This window comes from Pristis pectinata, chromosome 12, assembly GCF_009764475.1.
Source record: "Pristis pectinata isolate sPriPec2 chromosome 12, sPriPec2.1.pri, whole genome shotgun sequence".
In the NCBI taxonomy this organism is placed as follows: Eukaryota; Metazoa; Chordata; class Chondrichthyes; order Rhinopristiformes; family Pristidae; genus Pristis; species Pristis pectinata.
Genome location: NC_067416.1, coordinates 15,196,872 through 15,212,171, shown reverse-complemented (window position 1 = coordinate 15,212,171; position 15,300 = coordinate 15,196,872). Strand labels below are relative to the sequence as shown.

The 15,300-nt window shown below is 41.2% G+C and overlaps 1 protein-coding gene across 1 annotated transcript in view; it reads left to right on the top strand.

Annotated features, from left to right (window-relative positions):
- The window catches only part of trub1 (TruB pseudouridine (psi) synthase family member 1), a 39,979-nt gene extending 27,454 nt beyond the window's left edge, over positions 1-12,525 (top strand). Inside the window, exons 5-8 of the mRNA XM_052027502.1 lie at positions 910-982; positions 8,004-8,143; positions 11,598-11,654; positions 11,774-12,525. Coding sequence (XP_051883462.1) covers positions 910-982; positions 8,004-8,143; positions 11,598-11,654; positions 11,774-11,979 — 476 coding nt within the window. The 3' untranslated portion in view covers positions 11,980-12,525. The remainder of the gene's footprint in view (positions 1-909; positions 983-8,003; positions 8,144-11,597; positions 11,655-11,773) is intronic.
- The last annotated feature ends 2,775 nt before the right edge of the window (positions 12,526-15,300 follow it).

Sequence of the window (15,300 nt, the reverse complement as noted above, 5' to 3'; positions counted from 1 at the left end):
AGCAAAGTGCAGACTTTCTCCACTTCCTTAGCACTTACACTGGTGAATCTGCTTAACTGAACTTGCAGAAGTTTATAGTGGTGCATGAAGAGTGAACTTGTTCATTTCAATGGAGATGAATGTCAGTCAAGGAAAAGATTAAGTAGTAGTTAATTTACTTTTTGTGAATTAATTGAGTTTACTTAAATGCTTTTAATTTTTTTCTTAGGTTTTTTAAAATTTTTAACCATTTTCAATTGATTCATTGATTTTTACAGCTTTCAATTCTTTCAGAATTCAGAAGCATGCAACATTCTTGTCACATTTGACAGCTGGGAAAGCAAGTTGTGAGGTTTAGTTAGCTCAATTTTTTTCAGCTGCTCTATTTTAGCCTGTCCATGTCATTGTATTACAGCGTCACAGGGAGAGACAGCATGGAAATGGCCCCTCAGCCCATGTCATCCAAGGCTCTGCAGTTTAGGAGTTGGTTGGCTTTATGCAACAAGTCAACACTGGGCCTGGAAGAGGAAAGTTCATTCTTGTGTTGTAAATCAGCAGCGATCGTGGGTGTCTTCTAGGTGATATTTATAGTAACTAGCCAGGGATGGAACTGGCTAGATGCCTTTGAAATTGGACAAATGAAAGACTGAGTGTTGTGAATCACGTTGATTCAGGCTGGACTTAAGTACAGATATAAAAACTCTGTGTGCTGGTCATTAAACTACCTACTAAATACTCTTTAGGAGATTGGGTGAGCTGGGAACATCTTCTTTTGTATGTTGAGACACAATCTGAGGATAAGGATTCTAGCTAAAATATTTAACACAATTGATGCTGCCTTGATTATTTTCAATGTGAAATTATTGAAATATTTCTCTCTTGGCATGAAGGCAAGAGTTTCAGTGTTTGTTTAATTTTTTTGTTAATTAGACCACATAACAAAGGATGATCTGGAAAGGATGTTGAAGAAATTTACAGGAAGCATTATGCAGACTCCACCATTGTAAGTTAATAGTTCTGTATACTTCGGCCATGTGGGACTGATGGAAGATGATTGCTATGGATATTTTACATTCTTCAGTCTTCAGATCAACTAGATAAATTAAAGAACCATGTAGACTAGAAGCAATAAGTAACTACTTTACCTTTTATATAAAGATGTCCCTGCATGTGTAGTCACCTTTTAATATGAAGTAGGAATAAATGTGTGTTTGTCTTTGTTGTTTTTTCCATAAACATTGTGCACAGTTACAATGATTTTGAAAGGCTTAAGTGTAAATTAATCACTTCACTTAGATTTATTAAATTCCAGATATAATTTTCAGCATGGATATTAAGAGCTAGGTCACTCTAACATGAAGTCCATGGCTTGCATTAGAGTTTGTCACTACATGAAAAGCCTGATCTTCCTGATCTGTTAGCCTGTCAAGAAGTATCACTACTGTAGGGAGGGAGTTAAAAGAGGGGGGAGTATCATAGCTGCAGAATGGGAGGATGTTGTGGAGGGATCATCCACTGAGTCAATGGGGGTGGAAGTTGGAAACAGGAAGGGAGCGATCACCCTATTGGGGGTATTCTATAGGCCCCCCAGTAGCCACCGGGACACTGAGGAGCAGTTAAGTAGGCAGATTTTGGAAAGGTGCAAAAATAACAAGGTTGTTGTCATGGGAGACTTCAACTTCCCTAATATTGATTGGCACCTCCTTAGTGCAAAAGGTTTAGATGGCGCAGAGTTTGTTAGGTATGTCCAGGAAGGATTTCTGACACAGTATATGGACAGGTCAACTGGTGGAGAGGCCATACTGAATCTGGTACAAGGCAATGATCCTGCTCAGGTGACAGATCTCTTGGTGGGTGAGCATTTCCAAGACAGTGACCACAACTCCCTGACCTTTTGCATAGCCATGGGTAAGAATAGGATCAGACAATATGGGAAGATATTTAATTGAGGGAGGGCTAATTACGATGGTATTAGGCAGGCACTTGGAAGCATAAATTGGAACAGATGTTCTTGGGGAAATGCACAGCAAAGATATGGAAGTTGTTTAGTGACCACTTGCATGAGGTTCTGGATAGGTTTATCCCACTGAGACAGGGAAGGGATGGTAGGGTGAAGAAACCATGGTTGTTAAGAGAGGTGAAACATTTAGATAAGAAGAAGAAGGAAACATACTTGTTTAGGAAGCAAAATTCAGGCATGGCTCTTGAGAATTATGAGGTAGCCAAGTGGGAGTTTAAAAAGGGACTCAGGAGAGCGACAAGGGTTTATGACAAGGCCTTGGCGAGCAGGATTAAGGAAAACCCCAAGGCGTTCTACACATACGTGAAGAACAGGAGGGTGACTAGAGTGAGGGTAGGACCACTCGGGGATAAAAGGGCAAACATGTGCCTGTAGGCAGAGGAGGTAGGGGAGGTCCTTAATTAATACTTTGCTTCATTGTTCACCAGGGAGAGGGATTTTGATGTTTGTGAGGTCAGCATAGAACAGGCTAATGTGCTGGAGCATTTTGAGGTTAAGAAAGAGGCAGTGTTGGAACTTCTGAAAAACATTAGGATAGATAAGTCCCTGGGACTGGATGGGATATGCCCCTGGTTACTATGGGAAGGGAGGGAAGAGATTGCTGGGGTGTTGATGATGATTGTTGCGTCCTCCCTGGCCACCGGTGTGGTACCAGAGGATTGGAGGATGGCAAATGTTGTTCTGTTATTCGAGAAAGGTAATAGAGATAATCCTGGGAATTATAGACTGGTGAGACTTGCGTCAGTTCTGCGACTCCTGCTCTTTGTGATTTTTATAAATGACGTGGATGAGGAAGTGAGGGGTGGGTTAGTAAATTTGCAGGTGACACGAAGGTTGGAGGTGTTGTGGATAGTGTAGAAGGTTGTTGTAGGTTACAACGGGGTATTGACAGGATGCAGAGTTGGGCGGAGAAGTGGAGATGGAGATGGAAAAGTGTAAGTGATGCACTTTGGAAGATCAAACTTGAAGACGCAGTACAAGGTTCATGGCAGGATTCTTAGTGGCACACCATATGCTGCCTTAACCACCCTATCAACTTGCACGGCAACTTTGAGGGACCTATGGACTTGGACCCAAGATCCCTCTGTATCTCCATACTGCTACGAATCTTGCAGGGGTCCCAGAACAGATCCCTGTGGAACACCAGTAGTCACTGACCTCCAGTGAGAATACACTCCATCTGCTACCATCCACTGCCTTCTGTGGGCAAGCCAGCTTTGAATCCATGCAGTCAAGTTTCCATGGATCCCATGCCTCGTGAATTTCTGGATGAGCCTACCATGGGGAACCTTGTCAAACGCCTTACTAAAATCCATATACACCTCGTCCACCCCTCTCCTGTCAATTTGTTTTGTCACCTCCTCAAAAAACTCAGTTAGGATCGTGAGGCATGACCTGCCTCTCAAAGCCATGCTGACTATCCCTAATAAGACTATGCTTCTTCAAATGCTTGTAAATCCTGTCGCTGAGAATCCTCTCTGATAGTTTGCCCACCACTGACATAAGACTCACTTGACTGCCAGTGATGAAGTTTGGTAAGTGGGTAATTGTGTGATGAGGGAAGAAATGCTATTCTGCTATTTTATAAAGTAAGAACAGCCTGAAGGGGAGAGCAAGAGCTCTAAAGGCATTAATTAATAACTTAAACAAAATACCATCTACATTCTAAAAGAGGAAATCAGAATTTTTTTCGCTAGACCATGGATAGGTTACTGAGACTTGTTTCTTTCAATTTCTGCACTATGTGGGAACTTCTGGTCATTTGTCCTGGGGCATCATTTGCCTGGAATGTGTTACCAGCTGCTTGAGCTTGAGGTCAGGGTTTCTGAGTTGAGGACCAGCTATGGTCATTGCAGAGCATTGAAGAGGCTGAAAGTTTCCAGATCATGCAGTCCAGGAGATGGCCATGTGGCCATCCACAGGTAGAGAGAATTCAGGATAGTAAGTGGGTGGCTGTCTTGAACAATGGAAAGATGCAGGAAGTACAGGAGTCTTCAGAGTGTGTGCTGCATTCAAACTGGTACTCAGCGCTGGAGACTCTGGGAGAAGTGTATCCTAAAACATGTGACCAATGGACAAGGAGGAAACAACGACGTGTAGAAATGCAGTCATTATACCAAATTCCTTTGTCAGAGGGACAGAGAGACTTTTCTGCAACCATCATTGTGAGCCCCACATGGTGTGTTGCCTCCTTGCTGTCACACCAGTGGATGTCATGGAGGGAGTGCAGAATAATCTGCTTGGGAAAGGGAATGAGCTTGAGGTTATGGTACACATCAGTATCAGTGGAAAGGACCATATGGTAAGAATTTGAGAAGCGAGGGACAATGTTTAAAAAGTAGGTCTTCAACTAATGAGAGGGATGATAGCCAATCTGCTGGGAGTTACCAGAGAAGTGCAAAAACTATAAAGGGGTGGTATTGGTGGAGAGGTGGGGATGGAGGAGGGAGGAAGGTGCTTTAATTACCTAAACATTGATAGGGATAATTTTAAAGTAAAGGGAAAGGAAGGGAAGGGATTTCTGAAATGGGTTCAGGAGAACTTTCATGACCAGTATGTTCTCTACCCAACTAGGAAGGAGGTATTGCTGGTGCCTGGGAATGAGTTGGGCCAGGTGGACCACATGTCACTGAGAGAACACTTTGGGTAAGAGTGGTTATCATATCATAGGGCTTAAGTTACTAATGGAGAAGGCCAAGGAACAATCTGAAGTAGAACTGCTTAATTGGAAGAGGACCAATTTCTATGGGAGGAGAAGGGATTTGGAAAAGGTAAAATGGAACCAAAGGTTTACAGGACAAACTGCAACAGATTTATGGGAGAACTTTAAAAAGGAGATGTTTCAAATGCAGACTGGGTACATTCCCAAAAGATGAAAAGTTTGGGTAACCAAAGCCAAATCTCCTTGGATAACAAGAGAGATAGGTGATAAAATGAAACAAAAAAAAGGTTAGGGTACATGTCAGGTGAATTCCTCAGGCAAAGACTAGGCTAAATATAACAAGTCGAGAGGGCATGAAGAAAAAGTAACTGGTGAAAAGAATATGAGAATAAAATAGCAAATAACATGAAAAGAAGTATAATCTTTTTCTGGCCTGTAAAAATAGTAAACTGATGACAGTAAGCAATGTGGGACCAATCGCAGTCAGGTCTGTTTTTTATATGCTTGGAAATGCAGGACAGAGCTGGAATACTTGAGTACTTTGTTTCCCATAAGAAATAGGAACAGGGATTGGCCATTCTTACCTTTTTGAGCCTGCTCTGCCGTGCAATAACATCAGGTCTGATCCAGCTTTCCTCAAATCCACTTTCTTACCTTCTTCCCTTAAGTTGTGATTACCTTATTCATTAAAAACCTATCTCAGCTTTGAATATATTCAAAGATTCAGCCTCTGCAGTGTTCTGGGGCAAGGAATTCCAAAGTCACACTGCTTTGAGAGAAGAAATCATTCCTCATCTCAGTCTTAAATGGGCACCCCCTCATTCTGATACCATGTCCACTAGATCTAGTTTCTCCCACGAGGGAAACATCCTCCAAGTGTTTACGTGTCAATCCCTCCAAGAAAATGTTGCCCCAATTAAATGATGCCATAATGACCTGAAGTTCTCACATAGTACAGAATATAGAACAGTATAGCACAGGAACAGGCCCTTTGGCCCACGCTGTCTGTGCCAAGCACAATGCCAAATTAAGATAAATCCCTTCTACATGCATATGATCCATAACCCTCCATTCCTTGCATATTCATGTATCTATGTAAATGCCACTATCTTATCTGCTACCGCCACAACCCCTGGCAACCTGTTCCAGGCACCTACAATTCTCTATGTCAAAAAACAAAAAAAAAAGAAAATTTTGCCCAGCACATCTCTTTCCCCCTCTTGCCTTCAATACATGTCCTCCAGTATTTAACATTTCTACCCTGAGGAAAAAGATTCTGTCTGTCTCCCCTATCTATGCCTCTCATAATTTTATAAACTTCTGTCAACTTCCATCATGTTTCAGTAAGATTCCCTCTTATTCTTCTTAGCTACAATGAATATTGGCCTAATCTGTTCAGCCTTTCCTCAAAAGACACATAAGACATTCCCTTCATAACCTGGGATATGCTTGTTAATGGTGATTCACTTCTTAATTAAGGAGACCTAACATGGATGTGAAAGGAAGATCTTGTTTGACTGACCTAATTAATATTTTTTGATGAAGTACAGAGAAGTTCAAATTGGATGTTACTTATAAAGATTTTTAAGAAAGCATTTGGCACAGTATCACATAAGAGTTTTTAAAAAAAAATGTAAGGCTCGTGGAATAGATGAGTCAATGTCAGTGTGAATAAAAACATTGGTTTAAGGACATAAAACGGTGAGTTGTGATAAATGTCAATTTTTCAGACTGGAGGATAGTGGATAGTGGTGTTCCTTGAGTGTCAGCGCTGGGACTGAAGGCAGGGTAAGGTTTCCAAACCTGAGGTGTGGGAAGCATTGAAGATGATGCCAATCAGTGCAACAGTGGCAGATGGATTTTAATGCATAGAAGTTGGTTTTTGGCAAAAGGGATGAGGAGAAGGAATGTAAACTTAATAACAAATTTAGCTCAAGTACACAAACAAAAAGCTGTTCCAAATGTTCACAGTACACATTCTGGAGGACATAGATTTTAGGTTTTGTGTGTGAAATACAGGGAAGACGTGAGGAAGAGCCTCTTGTACACTGAGTGGTAACATTCTAGAATCCACTGCCCTTGAAGGTGCACAGGCAGAGATGATCAATGATTTCAAAAGGAAACTGGATAAACACTTGAATGAAATAAGCTTGATATAAGTGGCGAATAAATGACAAATCTCTGGAATTCTATACCTGGAGGGTTGTTGAGGACTAGATCACTAAAGATATTTATCAAGGAGGTAAATCAGTGAAAAATCAGTGATGTCATGGCTTTGGGGAACTCTCGTATTTATCAGATGCCAGCACTGGTAGCCTTTGTGTTTCTGCTTATCAACCTCCAGCAGCTGTCTCTACTTTCACCTTGCTCCATCTCATTCGCTTTTTGTCTGCCTCCATCTATCATCCACCTGCCTCTCTCTCAACTCCACCTCTCCCCCTCCCCTACCTGGCTCGACCTGTCCATCATCTTTCACCTCAGTCTACCAATCACTTCGGGTGTTGGGTAATGGGTGTCGCCAGTACAGGCTGTTTCCCCTCTCCACTCTCAGGACTGGTGCAGGGTTTCAACCCAAAATATCAACACATCCTTTCGCTGCCCCCCCCCCCCCCCCCCCCTCCCACAGATGCTGCTCGACCCACTAAGTTCCTCTAGCAGATTGTTTGCTGCTCCAGATTCCAGCATCTGGAGTCTCTTGTATCTCCCTTCTGTGCTGTAATGATTCTGTAACGTAACATGCTCCAAGTTATTTGTTCCGAAGCATTCTCTTCCATAAGTAAGAAACAGAAAAGATTAGAAATAGTCAGCATATCGTGCAGAACCCATGGAGAAAAGAACACTGTGTTGGAAAGGTTTTTCATATTCATTGACAGCTGCACTGCAACTGTGGGATAATAATGCATGTTGTATTAAATCTGATCAAGATAATGAAATGTTCTTTAAAGAACTGCTTATAGTCTTTGTAGGATAATTAAATTAAATGGATAAAATTAAACATTTAATCTCCTTATAAAGTATTAAACGTTTTTGGTACAATGGGGAGCAGACATTTGCTGAACACTAAAAGGCAGAAGGTGCCCAGATACTGTTGAGGAAGCTGTGTTAGAGTCTTTGGTAGCTTTGGACTGGGCTTCGCACCAGTTCTCTTGGCAGCAGAAGCAAAGAAACTAAGCTAATCTGAGAATGTAACTTGTACTGAAAATTATACTTTCTATCAATAAAATGCTTCTTTAACACTTGGCTGTTAATGAATCTTTTTAGAACCTTGTGGGAATTTTATACCCTTTACATTTGCAGACTCAATGTTGTGTTTGATCTTTTATTTAATATTCTTGTTTTCAGATATTCTGCTTTGAAACAAAATGGGCAACGACTTTCCTGTTTGGTGAAGAAAGGAGAAGCTGTAGAATCTAAACCTGCTAGATCTGTAATGGTGTATGATCTTTCTGTACAGGATTACAGTCCTCCTCACTTTACTCTTGGTAAGAAATTTATTTTGTCATTATTTCATAGGAGTTGCTCTTGAATTATTTCATAATACTTGTTTTTATTGTTCTTAATAGTCAGGTAGTAAAGTTAAAACCTTTCTTCCCAGCCTTGAACATAAAGTACTACTGTCTTTCAGATAAGTGTGGCTTTGGATTATCACAAAGGGCTTTCCTAAAACATGTTGGAACATTATCTCCCATGTTTCAAAGATATCTGCTTCACACGTGTTTCGTCTAAGGAGACACTTCAATGAAGTGCAGTGCAAATTCAGTACTTGCACTTCATTCTTGCAAAGGCAAGAGAGGGGATTAATTCATGGAATGTGGAAATAATAACTGCTGATGTCCTCATCGCCTGGAATGAAAAGAATTGATATCGTAATCTTTCTGTAATGTTTAACAAGTGAGATTGTAGGTGAAAAGGATGAGAAAGAATATAAACTTAATGATACAATTGTGCAGGAACAGTGGGATCTGGGGGTTCATGTCTGTAGACCCTTCAGGATGGCAGGACAACTGAGAGAGCAGTTGGCACAGCATATGAGATCTTGAGCTTTAAAACTGAGATATTGAGTACAGAGGTAGAGAAGTTAATGCTAAGAATAAAAAATACTGTAGGTGCTAGCAATCTGAAATAGAAAATACTGGAAATACTCAGCAGATCAGGCCGCATCTGTCAGAAGAGAAACAGAGCTGATGTTTCATGTCGAAGTTTCTTCATGGCCTGACCTGCTGAGTATTTCCAGCATTTTATGAAGTTATGCTGAACTGGTTATGTCACAATCAGATTATTGTGTTTGGTATTGGTTGTCACACTTTAGAAAGGATGTAATGGTCTTTAGAGGGTGCAGAGGAGATTTAGCAGTATGGTCCCAGAGATGAAGGTTTTTTTTTCCACTGGGTTGGGTTGGAAAAGCTGGAGTAGTGGTTCTTGAAGCAGAGAAGATTGAGGAGAGATATAATGGAGGTGTAGAGATAATGACTGGTTTAGCTAATTAACCAGAAATGCAAATTTACGTAAATACGATTCAGAGGTGGGTATTTCTGCAGCAAGTGACTCACCTCCCAATACCTCAGATGGAAAACTTTCCACTTGCCTGAATGTAACTGGCTCCAATAACAGTGAAGAAGCTCGGAACAATCCAGGAAAAATGCATCCATCTCATCTAGCAGCATTCATTCCCTCCAGTACTAGTGCTCTGTGCCTGCAATGTGTACCATCTACAGAAGGCACTGCAGTTACTCCCCCAGCCTCTCCCTAATCCACAACTTCTACACCTAGAAGGAGAAGGTCAGCAGGCATGTGGGAAAGTCACCACATGCACGTTTTTATCCAAGTTGCACACCAAACTGATTTCATTCATTCATTATGGCTGGGTCTGTATCCTGTAATTCCCTCCTCAACAGCATTATGGGAGTACTTTCTCCAAAGGACTGCAGTGATTTAACAAGTTTTCTCGCCATCAACTTCAGGAAAACACAAAAGGATGGGCAACAAATGTTGGGCTTGCCAGCAATGCCCACATCATGAAATAATGAATACATTTAATAGAAGTAGAATTCAGCCTACTTCATTTGAACATTTACATGCTTGATTGTTGCTTATCATTTTCCATGACTATTCTATATGATATAGTTACATGTTCTTCAAATACTCCCCCAGTGAAACACCCTGCGCTATTACAGCCACCACCTATTTCCTTGGGGGGGAATGTGCCTCTTTCTCCTTTACATTACTACTATCCCAGTCTTTATGAGGATAATTGAAGATTGCCTCCCCCCACCCCCCACCCCAGACCCATTATTACTGCTGCTGTAGTTCTTGTGTTGGTTTGTAAATTGTGTGAACATTTCTTCCTTATTATTTCGTGATCTGGGAGCCAATGTAGATCAACATGTCTGGGGAAGATGGATGCAAGGAACAGTCCAAGTTAGTCTACCAGTAGCAGTGTACAGGCTGAGATCAAGATTATGCAAAATCCAAGATCAGAAGCCACCCTTGAGAATGAGGGAATATTTATGTCACGGTAAAAGTGGCTTTAATGAGTACTTGAGCAACAAGTGAGTTTTCTTCAAATATCTTTTAAAACGAAAAGTGGTGTTGGAATTTAAATCAACAAGGTGATCGATCCAGTTTTGCACTAACTTGCAGATTAATTTTTACTCTTTGTTTGAAATGTCCCTCTGAATTCTAATTCATTTATTTTCCTTCTTCTCTTCGAGACTCATCCATTATTCCCACTTTCTGTTCGCTTGACTTTATTCTCACTAAACTTCCAACGTCTTGCTTTGCTTAATGTTTATTGACATCTTAAGTGGTCCCCTTTCATCAAGTACTGTTGATATCCACTCCCTGTTTATCGACTATCAAGCACCCGTCTATGCTCATCCCATTTTTCCTCTTGTGTCCTTTTCAACTCCCCTTACCTTCCCCATTCTCCTAAATCAGAGATAATTTGCAATAACAAATTAACCTACCAACCAGACATCTGTATAAAGTAGGAGGTAATCAGAGCATCTAAGGGAAGCCCATGCAGTCACAGGGCAAACAAGCTAACTGCACACAGACAGCACCCAAGGTCAGGACTGTACAGGGTCATTGGAGCTGTGAGGCAGCAGCACTCATCACTGTACCATTGTACCACCCCATTTCAAAAATGTCTTTCTCCATATGGATGTTATATTTATATTGTGTGTGTGTATATATATATATATATATATATATATATATATAAATATGTGTGTGTGTGTGTCCTTCGATAGTTTTTGCATTGAATAAAGACCACTGGAGTTTAAAGATAGGGAGGTTCTGTATCAAGTGTACAGGGTGTCGCTGAATCTTCATCTGGAATACTGTGTAAGTTTTGGTCCCGTTAAGATAAAGTAACATTGGAGGCAGTACAGAGGAGATTCACCAGGCTAATTCTTGGAATTAGAGGGTTGTCCTACCAAGAGCGACTAAATAGTTTGGGCTGGTATTCCTTGCCATTTAGAAGAATGAGGGGTGATCAATTCAAACATATCATATAGGGAGATAACAGGGTAGATGTTGGGATGTTTTCACTAGTGGGACAATCTCAAATGAGGGGACATAACTACATGATAATGGGCTGGTCATTTAAAACTAAGGTATGTTGAAATTTCTTCTCACAGATGCTGGTGAAACTCTGGAATCCTCAGGCCTCACGGTGGCGGAAGCTGGATAATTAGAAGTATTAGGTGGATAAATGTTGATAGATTGAGGAATAGAGGGGTATGGAAAATTGCCACAGAAGAGGAGTTGAGGCCAGCATAGATCAGTCATGATGATATTGTCCAAGTCCTTCTATTTTCTTGTATTCTTGCATTCTGTGAAATCATTCAAACTGCCGAGGCTATTGTTACATGATAAAATAGTAAAGAATTGATGATGCATTATGCTCCATGGAATGATGTGTATCTATTTCAGATATTGAATGTGGAGGTGGCTTTTATGTTCGTAGTTTGGTGAATGACCTTGGCAGAGGTAGGAAGAAGTAAACAAATTTATTTTAAATTCAAATCAAACATTAACCATTTTTCTTTAGCAGCAATTTCTTCAAAATTTCAATGTCTGGCATAACACAAGTATTTTATTTTTGCTAGAGCTTTCTTCCTGTGCTCACGTTAAGGAGTTGATCAGAACCAAACAGGGACCTTTCACGTTGGATGAACATGCACTTCGAGAAGAGAAGTGGACAATTGATGAAATAGTAAAAGCCATTGAGAACTGGACACAGTTCGTTCCCTCTGAAGGAGGGTATAAGAAATTGAAGACTGAAATCTCTGAACAGGAAAAAGAAATCGATTGATACTGCAGTGCATTTCTTGATGAGGCGAACAAAGACTTGTGATTATATAGTGCCTTTGTCTGGATGTCCTGAGGCACTTCACAGCATTTCTTTTGAAGTATATGAAGTGTTGTCATGCAGGAGATTCGGCATCCAATTTTGCACAGCCATGTTTCACAAACAGTTATGTAATGGTGGCCAAATGTTGTTGATGTTTGTTTGAAGGATAAATGTTGGTCAGAGCACTGTAATCTGAATTTTGCTGGAGTAATCTTGTGTATCTCTACATATCCAGAGCTTTAAACAGCTCTGAATAAGAATATAATCACTTTGAAAATTAAAACTGTCAACTTCCATTGTTGCCCAATTAAACTGCAACCTACTTTATACACACACCAAACACTGTGCTATTGTATAGGGAAATCCGGTCAACATCCTGAAGACTTTGTTTTGCTGACATGTAAATGATGCAAGATGTGAATAGTGCTTGTATAATTAGGAAGTAACTCATAAAAAATTCAGTACATATTCTGTTATCAAAGCTGATCTAATAAATGTGTAAGTTTTTTTATTGTTGTTCATTGGTCATTTAATAATCCTGGCAAGTAATTTGATTTTTTTTAATCAGAACATTAGAGATCTTTTTCTGAACCTTGTACTTCAGGTGTGAGATGTATGTTGCCATTGCTTTTTTCATTATCAATTGTGATCTTGATGCTATGTAAAGGACCACTTCAACTAATTTATCCCCACATGATATATTATGGTTGTAGACTACCCAGGTGGGATATGAGATGTTGTTCCTTTCGCTTGCATTGGTCCTCACCCTGGCAGTGGAGAAGGCTGTGGATGGACAGGTCACTGTGTGAATGGGAAGGGGAATTGAAATGACTTGCAACTGGGAGTTTGGGATGGCCATTGTGGACAGAGTGCAGGTACTCTGCAAATCGATTACCTAGTCTGCTCCTGATAAGGCCTCTATATTGGCGAGACCAAGCACAGACTAGGCAACTGATTTGCAGACACCTGCACTCTGTCTGAAAGGGCCACCCCAAGCTCCTAGTTGCATGCCTTTTCATTTCCCCTTACTGTTCCCACACCACTGTCCATCTTTGGCCTTCTTTACTGCCAGGGTGAGGCCCAACACAAACTAGAGTAACAACACGTCATATTCTGCTGGCTAGTCTCAATTGTATGAATATTGAATTATCCAAGTTAAGGTAACCCTCACCTCCGTTGTGTTTCTGCCCCCACCCATCTCTCTCGCTTGCGATCCCTCTCTAAGGCACAGTAGTGTAGCGGTTAGCGTATAATGCTATTACAGCACCAGCGACCCGGTTCAATTCTGGCCACTGTCTGTAAGGAGTTTGTATGTTCTCCCCTTGTCTGCATGGGTTTCCTCTGGGTGCTCCGGTTTCCTCCCACATTCCAAAGACGTACGGGTTAGGAAGTTGTGGGCATGCTCTATTGGGGCCGGAAGCGTGGCGACACTTGCGGGCTGCCCCCAGAACACTCTACGCAAAAGATGTATTTCACTGTGTGTTTTGATGTACATGTGACTAATAAAAATATCTCTCTCTCTTTTCTATCCTCCTCCAGTCCCCCCATTTTTGTCCCCTTTACCACAGCCCCCTTCCACCCTTCCAGCTCCCCCCATCACCCATTTTCATCTCCCTCTCCTGGTTCCATCCACCTACAACCTGCACATTTTACCCACCTGCTCTCTTCCCCTCTATCTGATTCTGATTCCATCTGCCCTACTCCTCTCCCCAGTGGATCCCATTATCACCTTCCTTATCAGATTCCAGCGCTGGTAGCTTTTTATGTTCCTGCTTATCACCCTCCCAGCTTTTTCCACATTCTCTCTGCCCTCCCCCACCCCCCCCCCCCCTGCCTTTTTTGCCTGTTTCAATTTATATTCCACCTGCCTCTGTCTCCCAACTCCACACATCCCCCTTTCTTCCCTAACTTGATCTGCCTGTCATTCTTCACCCTGCCTCGGTCCACCTATCAGACACTGCATTGTGAGGTCTTGGTGTGTCTGACTCATCCTGGTAAAATAATCTGACTTCCTGAAGAACGTTTTATTTCTGCTGCTGTAAGTCTATCCTGTACTTTCAGTGACTGCCTGTTCTATATGCGGGTGTACATTCAGCATCCATCACCAGTAGTTATGTGGTATTGTCAAACAGGCATGTATAAAGTGCCTGATGAGAATGGAATTTATATTGTTTCAAATTGATGTCTGGAGATAAAATGGACTTAAAACCGTGCCACTTCATCTAAGATATGGGTCTTGCAAATGAAACTATTTTCAATTGCTTTGGAGACTTTAAAATGAAAAACTTCCATATTTTGTAATCAACACTTTCTGGGTGTTGGATGTTAGAACCTCTTGGGAAGTGGTGGAGGGAGGGAGTGTTTGGAGGGGGAGGTGGCGGAGTTGCTGGAGGGAGGGAGAGGGGTGATGTGGGTTGGTGGAGGGAGGGCATTGCTGGAAGGGGAGGTGGGGAGGGGGTTTACAAAGGGAGGGAGTGAGAGTTGGTGGAGCGAGGGAGGGGAGAGAAGGAGGGAGGGAAGAAGGGTTGGTAGAGGGAAAGAGTGGCTGGAGGGAAGGAGAAAGGGTTGGTGGATGGAAAGAGTGGCTGGAGGGAGGGGGTGATAATTCCTTTTATGATTAGGTATATTTTAAATTAATTTAAATCTAAATCAAAAATAGGAAACCATGGTAGGAAATTATATGCTAAAATAGATCATTTGGGTAAACGGTTTCTTGTGATCCAGCTTAATGTTGCTTTAATTGACACATCTTTTGAGAAGTGGTGTGGTATGCAAATCAGCTATTTATAGAGTAATGTTTTATACTATTTCCTGTTTTTAAATCTTGCACTTCCCCACTTTGACCCATGATGTAATAGTCATATTTCCACAGTTGTTCTTTGGACATTATGATGCATCCCTTTAATGAAATGGAATTGGTCCTAAATGAGAATTTTGTTTGTTTCTCTTATCTGGAAAGTCTGGCATGTGAGACAACCATTGAAACTTGTCTGCCATGTAATGTACATTATAATAATTGTTTGAATGTTGCTGATCGGTAAAATATTTGGATGCAATGCCAATGAAAAAATTAGCAATGTTATTGTGTCTCTTTAAATTTCTAATTTTCCATCTGTCCTCTTGGATCTTTGCTGCTGTTTACTCTGCTGCTTACAGTGCTTTTCCCCATTAGCTATTATTTCTATGTGCTGGTTGATCTAACCACAGGAGCATCTTTAATCAGGCTAATCCTTTCGTCATTTGATGTCCAGGCATGCACACTTCAGCTGCTGCAGAAGAAAG